At 41.9% G+C, this 12,263-nt stretch overlaps 1 protein-coding gene across 2 annotated transcripts in view; it reads left to right on the top strand.

Moving 5' to 3' along the window:
- ARHGEF3 (Rho guanine nucleotide exchange factor 3) overlaps positions 1-12,263 on the top strand; it is a 308,141-nt gene that overhangs the window by 99,815 nt on the left and 196,063 nt on the right. The window contains exon 1 of one of the 2 annotated variants that reach the window (XM_073574133.1): positions 10,689-10,736. The exons of the other annotated variant lie outside the window; for it this stretch is intronic. Coding sequence (XP_073430234.1) covers positions 10,704-10,736 — 33 coding nt within the window. The 5' untranslated portion in view covers positions 10,689-10,703. Of the gene's footprint in view, positions 1-10,688; positions 10,737-12,263 lie in introns of those variants that run through there. 2 annotated transcript variants of the gene reach the window in all.

Genomic DNA, 12,263 nt, shown 5'->3' on the forward strand with positions numbered 1-12,263 from the left:
TTTTCACTTGCATCCCAATATATTTCTCACCCTTGACACCTCGACGTACATTCACATTGATAAATCGCCTGAAGGACTACATGTCGCCTAAGATACAAAGTGATCTCGCCATTAGCCGTCTGTCTGGCAGCTAGGAGAGTAAATGATGTCCCTGCTCAGTTTTTCCCTCTGGCTCTAGTTTATGATATTCGTCCTGTGCATAACATGAGTTGTGGTATAAATAACCACAATTCACTATTTAAAGATTCTAGGATAATAGATGGCGGTATGTTTTTTTCCTTTTAAAATGGAAAATATGCTGTTTTACTATTTAAACCCGTATCTTGTACACAGTTCTCATGAGAAATATGTATCTAGCTGGCAACTTGTCGGTATACTGTACTATTTCGAGTCAGACTTTTATTAGTCGGCTTCTTACTAAGTGCAGAGTAACTACGGTACATTTACAATGCAGGTTTATTGACTACCAGAGAAGCTTTTGTGGTCTCTTTCGTGTTTTCGGACCGGTGTATACTGTGAAAGGTTTTTCCTTCTGATTCCAGGATATACGTGTGTACGGAAATCTTAAAGAGTTTCCAGGAAAAAGAGGCACAGGACACTTTCCTCTTTTTTTTTTAACTCCATCCCTGTGAACAGTACTAGTGCATCCACTTCTGCGTAGGTGATTATTATAACACATTGGGGCGATATGTGTGCGAGGTTTAATCGTGACGTCAGTGCAATCTGTATGTGAGGTGCGTAAAATTAATGGAAAAACTGCAGCAAAGGTTTATAAAACTGGTATAGAAAACCCTCCTTTAGGCTTGGGTCACACCATCGTATTTTCTGTCATCCAAGAATCATGACACTCTGATCAGAGTTTGATCATAGTGTGATCCGATTTTCTCAGATAAGGAAATGATAGAAAATAAAACATCTCCATTTTCTGCATTCTGTCAGTCCATGATAATTGGACTTCACTCAGATGTCATCCGAGTGCAGTCCAATGATTTCCACTGACTCATTGACTGCATGGCTGAGTGGGATACAAATATTGCATCCAACTCGGGCATGCTGCTATCTTTTCCTTGGACACATTCGATTCGAGGAAAAAAATCAGTTTCAGTCCGTGTGAAAAAATAAGTCATCTGAACAGCCCCACTGAATAACATTGGTCTATTTTTTTTCAGTGACAGCACTCAGACCAAAAATACGGTTGTGTGAACTATGCCTCAAGGTATTATGCGTTAATAGGTCCACTTTCAAGACAGAGACTGGCTACAAGGTACATTGCATCCCATTAGTTTCAATGCAAATTGTGTAATGCATCATTTTCCCTGTGGGGGCACTGCAGGGAAATTGAACACTTGTAAAGAGGTACTGATTCAGACACTCCTTTATCAGTTTATTTAGGGAAGGATTCTTCTAATAAAAGGGATTCTTTCAGAGAGTTTTTCACTACACCAATATGAATGACCTATCCTCTGGATTGGTCATCAATATCAGACTGATGGGGGATCAACTCCGAGCACACCCACCAATCAGCTGCAGAATACAAGTTCTTCACACTGTTTAGTGACCGCTCTATGGTACTGCAGATCTCCTCTACTCCTTGACTTGGACATAATCTCCAGCACCAGAAAGCAACCACTCAGCAGTGAGACGGAGCAGTGGTAGTTTGACCTGTAACAGTCTTGACCTTCGGAGCTGCTAGTGACTGATCGGTGAGACGGCCAGGTTTGGGTGCACCACTAATCTGATATTGGTGACCTATTCTAACAATATGAGTACAGTGGTAAATTGCATTAAAATTGACCACCCCTTTACAAGGGTTTTCTAGAACTTTAATATTCATGACCTATTCTTAGGTGGTGGTCTGCATCATCACCGGATCAACTTTGATAAATACCACCCTGGTTACTTTGTTAAGGTCGGTATGAGACATTACCATCAGTATCAGATCGGTGGCAGTCTGACTGCCAGCCTTCACCGCCGATCAGCTGATTGAAGGGGTCATAGTGCACCAGAAGCGACACAGCTCCGTACATCGTGTAGTGGCCATAAACGGAACTGCAAGCTGCCTCCTACTCAGCTGTATGTGAAATAGTCATTACATTTCCTCTTCTTGAATACATCGAACTCAATCCATGCACCAAGCGAAGGCTCCAGTACCACCGTGGCCATATTGGGTCATATTCATTCAGAAATTGGCTACTTGGGGGCTTTATGGCAGACTGTGTCTACAACAGAAATACGAGACCAAATAAGGTGCTAATGGAAGGTGAAATTATCACAGACTGTTCACTTCATTAAATTTGAGGGGTTTTGCCAAAAGCTATTAGTTTCCCTTAAATTGCTCCACAATTTTCTAGCACAAATAGCAAAGTTTAACTTTTGTCTAAAAGTTTTCTGTCTTCAACCCAAAATCACTGAAAGGTCATCTCAAGATCGTCGCACATCACGTCCAATATGGATTGATGATGCAGCGGAGGAGATCAAAAAGAGACTTCCAAATTGTCACCGTCTTGTACAAATCAGGGCATCACTGCACAAGACGGGTGGGCTTCGCAATTTGTACCTTTGATGACGCACAATCCATAAACATTGCATCAGGAGTTTGTTACTTGTGTGATCTGTTTCTCACTCTCGTCAGAGTCCTGTAACGTTCGGGAACGGTCTCATGGTCGCGGACACTGACATAATGCAGACTTTGAAGATAAAGACAGTGATAAACATCATATATCATTTTTATGTACAACCACTCACCGATTTACTGCTTGTTAATATGCTATAATTCGCTGAGTAAACAGATTTTTTTGGAGCCTGTGATATGGAGCCAGGTGGCTGCCTTCGTCCATCCTGCAAAATCCTTATTTCCTGAATGGACAACCCGTTCCAGGGCAGTGTACCCTCCATCAACATTTTCATTGTTTTCATATATTTTGTGTCATAGGAAACAGTCTTTTATGTCATTTGCAGCTGACTACAGACAGGGCAACCTGCCAAGCTTTGTGATGTTCACGTTTCTGAAGCATGTACAGCTCCCGTGTTCCTGATATTGTGTCTTTCATGTCCATACAAATGTCTCATCACGGCTGTTAATGCCGCAGTATCTCTGCCGGGAATGACTCGAGGGTCAAGCGTTCTTCACAAGGATGTCAGAGTTTATCTCTTGGTCCTCAATATTTTGGTGTTTCCATAATTATGCCTTAAAAAAGTTTTTCCATTCTGCATGACCAGTGGCGTAACTAGGGTACCATGGGTCCCTGTGCAAAATTTGGACCTGGCCCTCCCCCTTGCATGTTGGTCAGGTGTATGGGTCCTTGTAGCGTTCTAATACCTATACGGACAAACGTGTTACCTCCCTCCTCAATTATGCAGTAATGTCCCCTATCCTGTACCATTGTCCCCCATCCTCGGTCCATACTGGTATATACTGTATGTCCCCTATCCTGGTATATATGTCCCTCATCCAGGGCCCATCCTGGTATATATGTCCCCCATCCTGGTATATACAGTGCCTTGTGAAAGAATTTGGCCCCCTGGAACTTTTCAACCTTTTCCCACATATCATGCTTCAAGCATAAAGATACCAAATGTAAATTTTTGGTGAAGAATCAACAACAAGTGGGACACAATTGTGACGTTGAATGAAATTTATTGGTTATTTTTAAATTTTTGTGGAAATTCAAGAACTGAAAAGTGGGGCGTGCAATATTATTCGGCCCCTTTACTTTCAGTGCAGCAAACTCACTCCAGACGTTCATTATGGATCTCTGAATGATCCAATGTTGTCCTAAATGACTAATGATGATAAATATAATCCACCTGTGTGTAATCAAGTCTCCGCATAAATGCACCTGCTCTGTGATAGTCTCAGGGTTCTGTTTGAAGCACAGAGAGCATCATGAAGACCAAGGAACACAACAGGCAGGTCCGTGATACTGTTGTGGAGAAGTTTAAAGCTGGATTTGGATACAAAATGATTTCCAAAACTTTAAACATCCCAAGGAGCACTGTGCAAGTGATCATACTGAAATGGAAGGAGTATCATACCACTGCAAATCTACCAAGACACGGCCGTCCCTCTATACTTTCTTCTCAAACAAGGAGAAGACTGATCAGAGATGCAGCGAAGAAGCCCATGATCACTCTGGATGAACTGCAGAGATCTTCAGCTGAGGTTGGACAGTCTGTCCATAGGACAACAATCAGTCATACACTGCACAAATCTGGCCTTTATGGAAGAGTGGCAAGAAGAAAGCCATTACTCAAAGATATCCATAAAAAGTGTTGTTTAAAGTTTGCAACAAGCCACCTGGGAGACACACCAAACATGTGGAAGAAAGTGTTCTAGTCAGACGAAACCAAAATCGAACTTTTTGGCGACAATGCCAAACGATATGTTTGGCGTAAAGGCAACACAGCTCATCACCCTCAACACACCATCCCCACTGTCAAACATGGTGGTGGCAGCATCATGGTTTGGGGCTGTATTTCTTCAGCAGGGACAAGGAAGATGGTTAAAATTGATGAGAAGATGGATGGAGCCCAAATGCAGGACCATTCTTGAAGGAAAACCTGTTGGAGTCTGCAAAAGTCCTGAGACTGGGACAGAGATTTGTCTTCCAACAAGACAATGATCCCAAACATAAAGCAAAATCTACAATGGAATGGTTCACAAATAAACGTATCCAGGTGTTAGAATGGCCAAGTCAAAGTCCAGACCTGAATCCAATCGAGAATCTGTGGAAAGAGCTGAAAACTGCTGTTCACAAACGATCTCCATCCAACCTCACTGAGCTCGAGCTGTTTGCCAAGGAAGAATGGGCAAGAATTTCAGTCTCTTGATGTACCAAACTGATAGAGACATACCCCAAGCGACTTGCAGCTGTAATCGCAGCAAAAGGTGGCGCAACAAAGTATTAAGTTAGAGGGGCCGAATAATATTGCACGCCCCACTTTTCAGTTTTTGAATTTCCACAAAAATTTAAAATAACCAATAAATTTCGTTCAACTTCACAATTCTGTCCCACTTGTTGTTGATTCTTCACCAAAAATTTACATTTGGTATCTTTATGTTTGAAGCATGATATGTGGGAAAAGGTTGAAAAGTTCCAGGGGGCCAAATTCTTTCGCAAGGCACTGTATGTCCCTCATCCTGGGCCTATCCTGGTGTATATGTCCCCCATCTTGGTATATGTGTCCCTCATCCTGGGCCCAACCTGGTATATATGTCCCTCATGCTGGTATTTATGTCCCCCATCCTGGTATATATGTCCCTCATCCTGGTATTTATGTCCCCCATCCTGGTATATATGTCCCCCATTCTGGTATACTGTATATGTCCCTCATCCTGGGCCCATTTTTGTATATATGTTCCCCCATTGTGCTGGTGTTCTTTAACGCATAAAAATCCCCCAAAGATTTCTACTCACATTCCTCCGTATCCATGACGTGCGGCGACCTCTTAAGCGTGCAAGCGATGGGCAGCATATGACAACATTGCCGTGCGCCAACTTGGTTTCCATGGCCTATGATTGTCTAGCCAAATGTATTGTGGTGCAGGAACCAGGCGGATCTCTGCGCCGCAATGTGTTTCAGCTGAATATGTAAGCACATCCAGCTGAAATATGTGCTGGCATCGCTGGACCCCCCTTTTAACGCCAGTTGTAATGCACTTAAAACCAGGGCTGTGGAGTTGGAATCTGTGTCCATTTTGGTGGAGCCGGAGTTGGTATAAAATGAATCAACTCCTAAAATATGTAATAAATAGGGTACAGTAGTTCAGTGCAGGAGGTGGTGTAAATGGTTTCATAATAATTTGGGAAAGTTATGAAATGTCCTATTTATGTCTGTTCTGTTTTTGATCTAAGTATGCCGGCTTTTAGGAGAGATGAATCTGTGCTGCACTTTATGTACATGCTCAGTAGTGAGGCGGCGCCGTGCGGTGGAGTCGTAAGTCAGGGACATTGAGGAGTTGGAAGTTTAGCTTACCGACTCCACCGTCCCCATACACAATAATTAGCTGTAAGCTCAGAGATGGTTCTGCCAAGAGTTTGACTGACAGCTGAGCGCTCTTGTGTACTCTATGAAAGAGCCACTGCTAGTTATCTCCGGTGGCGGCTTATCTCTTAGAAAACAAAAGGATCAGTAGTCCAAAACTGAGTCGGGGACCCTTTAAAGCGTTTGTTATGGAAATACTTTTTTTTTTAAAAGGTCATTCTCAAGATAGTAGGCCCCTTTACATGTAGCGATGTACCAGCGATCCCGACCACGATATGACACGGTCAGGATCGCTGGTGCATCGCTAAATGGTCGCTAGTGAGCTGCCACACAGGCAGATCTCACAACGATGCAGCATCGATCTAGCAGTAGTTACGTACCTTTCAGACGTGGCGATCCTGACATCCTCCCGGCCGCGTCCACGCGTCACTCGTCGGCGCCCGCAGGAAGCGGGGGAGCCGGTCAGAGGTAAGTATCACACATAGCGATATCGCTGAAGCGTCACCAAATTGGTGATGCTTTAGCGATATTGTTAGCGATATCGCTATGTGTAAAACCCCCTTATGTTATACCGTATCTGTAGAACCTTGAGCGATTCTGATAACGAGGCCCAGGACGCTGCAGATCTTCATTTTGAATGGCAGAGACGTCGCATGCTCAACCTCCCCTCCATCCTTAGTCTATGTGACTGCCAGAGAAAACCAACTGCAGCACTCTACTATTTCTGTCAGGCCCATAGACAATGAATGAAGAAAGGTAGAGCTTATGCACCTCCATCCTGTAGAGCTCTGTTCCCAGGTTCCAAAGCCCAGTTCTTAGGATCGCTGGTGGTCCAAAAGATCGGACCCCCAGAAATCAGTAAGTTGTAGGATATGCGATAACTTACTATCTTGGCAATAACTTTTTAGGGGCCTTACGTGGAGCCATAATCAACTGAATGATCATGCAAAGAAGCAATCAATCCTGATCATTTCCCTCTTAAGGGACTAAGCGATCAGTGATGGATCGCTTGATTATTGTTGAATGGGAGTGTCAGCCAAGATGGCTGACTGCCAAACGATCAGCCAAAGCATCGTTCGGCCGACAGCCATCTAATGTGTATGGCTAGCCTTAGACCACAGCTCCATTCATTCTCTCTGGGGCTGCCAGAAAAAGCCAAGTGCAAAGCTTCGCAGACCCATATGGAATGAATGGAAAGACCCTTCTCTAGACGGCACTGTTACTTTGTTCTTGTCCCTCATCAGTATTAGACTTATTTTCAAGATATGGTAATATTGAATGAGAACAAGAATATGCAATATAGCTCAGTAGGGTCTCATCAGTGAGAGTTAATATATCCCCTCCTGAGCTGCAGTGAAGGCATCTGATTCAGCCAAACAGTACCCTGCTGTGTGCTAATGAGGGGCAAGAACCCTGAAACAGTACTATCTACAGAATGGTCTCTGGTGTGGCTGGTATGAGATTTTTAGCTTATATAGAAGAGGGGAACTACACTCCCTTTCAATCTAAGCATAACTTCCCTTCCTTGTAGAAATTTGCCAGGGTTTGTGTGATATAGGAAGTGATAGGAAGTCTGAGGAAGTTTCCTTAGCTGTAAACATATAGGAACTTGTATAGAAAACTAGTGCAGGCAATAGTTGGAGCTGTCGTCCATAACCACTTATCCGTTCTTCAGACTTCTCGCTCTGACTACAACAGGCAGGGATAGGTTATTTTAGTCTTCGAGCACAGACATTGCCAACCTTAGGTTTGAGTTTGTCTGGAAAACTTGGCCAAAATTCACCGACAGATTAGAAAGCCAAAAATTAATCATGTCTCAGATCATTAATTTTAACACATTTACGGCAATTAATGTGAATTTTAGAACCATGATAATTACATGTATAATAACTGGCCAAGTCGAGTCAGTCTGAATTTCTGCTTAATAGAGGTTCTCACCACGGACAAGGTGACTAATGTACAATCGTTCAGACCCCATCGATCACTAGGTCCTGAGTCCCCATGTCCACTGTTCCTCTACTCAGACGCTGTGGGAGTGATGGAAACCTAGGATAGGTGATAGTTTCCATATCAGTGGGGGTCTCGCTGCTTGTAGCCATACTAACTTCCATAACTGGAGATCCTTGTCTTGATCTATATATTTGTGGACCTGATGAACATAGCTGGGCTTTGGTCTCGGCTATCTTCATACATTCCATAGACTTTGAATGTAGTGGCAGCTCGCACTTCATTCATAATGGGGAGTCAGGTTTCGAACTGTTGCAATCAATGAGGGTTTAAGTGGTTGGACACCAATAAACAGGCAGTTTTCACCAGTCCAGGGGATAGGTGATGATGACTCATCATTTATGGAATACTCTTTGTGGTAGATCGGCTCACTTGGCTGCACCTACACAGGAACACTGTCTCTTTAAATCTTCCACTGGTTTATTAAAAGTACTGTATAAACCAGTGCAACGTTAGCAAAAAGAAATCCGGCCTTCCTGGCCTAGCTGGAAAATAAAAACATAACGTATGGCACAGTCCTTGTTGCTACAGGAAACCGCCCGCTTCAGGAGCAAACAACAAAAGATTCAGTTTTCCATAACATGAAACCACATTTCCAAGAGCTTGCACCTCCAGGCCCACCCACCCATGCTCTAGAAGGCTGGGTATTTATCTTATGGGTTCCTCCCACTCTACAGCTGTTCAATCAACCTAACACTAAACATGGCTGATTAACCCCTTTCAGCACTTGGTGTGCTGGAACTTTTCCTAGGTTGCTATCACTGAAGCTAAAGGCCTTAGTGAAACATACCTCCCCTCCAGTACTTTGCCAGTGACTTTATCACACCTTTTAAATGTAATTAGTGAATAAATCCCTGTAGCCAGGATATTGCTCTCAACAGTTCCCAGGTAATATAATGCCAGACATAGTGCCAATCTTGGTTTCCTTTACAAATGATAGAAGAGTGCCAAAGCGTGCCTCACATCCCGTATTAGAAAGAACCTATCATAGGCAAGAAAAGGACCAGTAACCAGTATTGATGCAAGTTTAGCCTGTAGATCAGCAATCTCAACTTAATAGATGCATCCTTTCTGGGTATCCTTTTTATGTACTGTGCTGAATTTGGGATGATTGGCCACCCTGACTTTTTCAGCTACGTAATTCACAATCTGCATAGACTAAAGGTCCCCTGACAGTCTGATGTGTATGGGGGCACAAGCCGACTGTCCCCGAATAGATGATATTGGGGGGGACATGAGGAACTAGCATGTACAATTTCGGGCTTCTGTTCCTTTTGTTCTTGAAAAGTTAACTGGTGTTCCCATCTCCAAGATCCAATCCCAATATATAGGTGTAATAATACTAGCAATGAAATTAGAAATGTAGTATAGTTCTTCTGATTCGCTATGTCACTTACCCCATGTGCAGTAGCTAACAACTAACTAACTGTCATTACAGTATATGAGTAGCCATAAGTTCTAGGACAGGCAGACTTCATAGCATTCATCAGGTGCTGCAGATTTGTGATGCGTACTGCCGCAACTTGTTGCTGGAGACTTTTGAGCAGTTCCTTTCTAGGACGTTTTCCATCAATTATGTTTGGAGACTGATATTATCTATTAATAGCTGCTATTTTGTCAGACTGTTTATCCTGAATTGTGCTGACCATGAATTTGCCATTTGTATAATTTCTTGTACGGCCAGCTAAAGTCACCGTCTTTTCAATTTTTGTTTCAAAAATCAACAGTTTATATGAAAATAAGAAACTATGTGCTATTTGTTATCAGAGAAATCTGCTTCTTTCTCCTCCTGGACTGATCCTTCATTCTCAATTAATGTGTAAAATCTGCATCCAGTGAAGACAAACTTTCCCATTACAGAGACAGCAGATGACAGTTGGTACTTTTCAAACGCTACGGAGGAGGAGGAGTCAGAGGCACAGACAAGCTCTCCATGGAACTGCATAAGCACTAACTGACATCTTTTATCTCATTCATGGGACAGTTTGTATTCACTGATTACAGATTATATGTGTGAATTGAGAATTTTGAGAATAAATGAGAAGCAGATTTCTCTGATAAAATATATTACAAATTTGCTTGTTTTCACGTGTACTATTCATGAAAATAAAAAAAATGACAATCGCGGTTACTCTTTGAGAAAGCCGTTCATGTTGTCCAGAGTTTGCATTATACCAGTCCTCACGTTACTTGCTTACAACCGCCGTTGAGACTGGCTGTAGACGTTCGATCGTTGGTTGTGGTCTTCTAGCCGTTTCCGGTATCTATCTGAAGGCGTGCTTGCTCATATATCTGAGCCCACCACCTTGGAGCATCAAAGGTATCAGTCTCATATGTAGCAGACACTGATGATGGATCCTCTTATCTCAGACACAAACCACAGTCCTGGAGATCTGATTGAGGCGTGACAGCTCTGGGCATAAAATGTCAGTATCGGTCCTATCGGTCCTAGGCTTATGAGGTGTAATGCGTCTTCCCCAATGAATGCTTTCTGCAAACCACACGTAGGGTAAATGATATATTCTCTGATAGCAACAGATAGTCGCTTCCTGCCTTGCACTTTAGGCTATTCACTGGGAGGGGTTACCAAAGCAGCTGGAAGGAAATCATGAAACAGTATTGCAAACTTTGCAGCGTCCCAATACTCGTCCTCTGCACTCACATACGGAGCTGATTAAATATCTGGTGGGAATTCCATCTCATGCAGCCTCATGGTGTGGTGCTGCTGTTTTGTGCATCATCAGGTGAGTCCACCCTTATCGGTCACCTAAATTATTAGATATTTACTATTTCGATCAATTTTACAAAAAAAACTAATAACGTTAATTATCTGCGGCACTCAAATTAATTTTTATTCTTTCCATCCTTTAGATAATCGTTTCTTACGTTTTAAAGTTTTGTGTTTTTTATAAGTTTGCTATCTTTTATTTATTCGATGTAATTCTAACAATGTCATGTAAATGTATGTATGTAATGGATGGGATAGGAGATTGCCTCTGCCCCTTGGAGGAATTGGCATTTGAAGGGTCGATTAGAACTTTTGGTATATACAACTATGGGGCAAATGCGTTTTTGAAGCTTGGTATATATTAATATGATCTATTTTTATTATTTCCTTTTTTTTTTTTTCTTTTTACTAATGTTTGGAACTCAGTATAAGAAGGATGTGCATGGGCCTAGATTTTGCATGTTGTATCTGTGTATCGGGCAATCAAGTTTGGAGAAGTACTAAAAGTCATCATGGGAGGCCAACTTGACTCCTGGTCAATCCGTCGTCATATTTTCCGTCTTGTCCTGACATGATGTCATATGATAGATATCCGTACCATTAGTGATGTTGTGGAAGACTATAGTATCCGATGTGAACCCCAAGAATAACCAACAATATTTTTCCATTTGTCCCTGCTTATTACTTTCCACAGGTAAAAAGAAATAGATTTAGCCCTCTAGAATGTATTGCTCTCATCTTCCCTGACTCTGCTTGCTATTTTGTTGCTTTATTTTTTTTTTTAAGGCTATCGTATATGATACGCACCCCGACAAGACCAACAAACAATATGTTTCCATTTCTCTCTGCTAATAATGTTCCACACTTAACAAGAAATATAGATGAACCCTCTAGAATGTATTGGTCTCATTTGCTCTGACTCTGCTTGCTATTACTTTATTGTTTTTTCTTAAGACTATCGTATCTGATACGCACCCGAACGAGACAAAAAAACAATATGTTTCCATTTCTACCTCCTTATAGCGCTCCACACTTAACAAGAAACATAGGTAAACCCTCTAGAATGTATTGGTCTCATTTGCTCTGACTCTGCTTGTTATTTTTTTTTTAAAGACTATCGTATCTGATACGTACTCTGATGAGACCAACAAACAATATTTTTCCATTTCTCCCTGCTTATAATGTTGTACACATACCAAGAAATATAGATGAAGCCTCTAGAATCTATTGGTCTCATTTTCTCTGACTTTGCTTGCTGTTACTTTATTTTTATTTTAAGATGGTTGTATCTGACGCACATCCAGACGAGACCAACAAACAATATCTTTCCATTTGTACCTGCTTATAACATTCCACACGAAACACGAAATATATATTTAGCTCTCTACAATTTATTAGTCTAATTTTCTCTGCCTCTGCTTGCTATTACTTTATTCTTTTTATCCCATTCATGGCCATGGTTTTTTTTTATCATTATTATTTTTAAATCGGCCATTTACCAAAGTGGTTTGATGGTTGAACAGTCATTGAGTGTGCGACCATT

The sequence above is a fragment of the Dendrobates tinctorius genome, unplaced genomic scaffold (assembly GCF_039654945.1).
Source record: "Dendrobates tinctorius isolate UK_male_01 unplaced genomic scaffold, ASM3965494v1 ptg000038l, whole genome shotgun sequence".
NCBI lineage: Eukaryota > Metazoa > Chordata > Amphibia > Anura > Dendrobatidae > Dendrobates > Dendrobates tinctorius.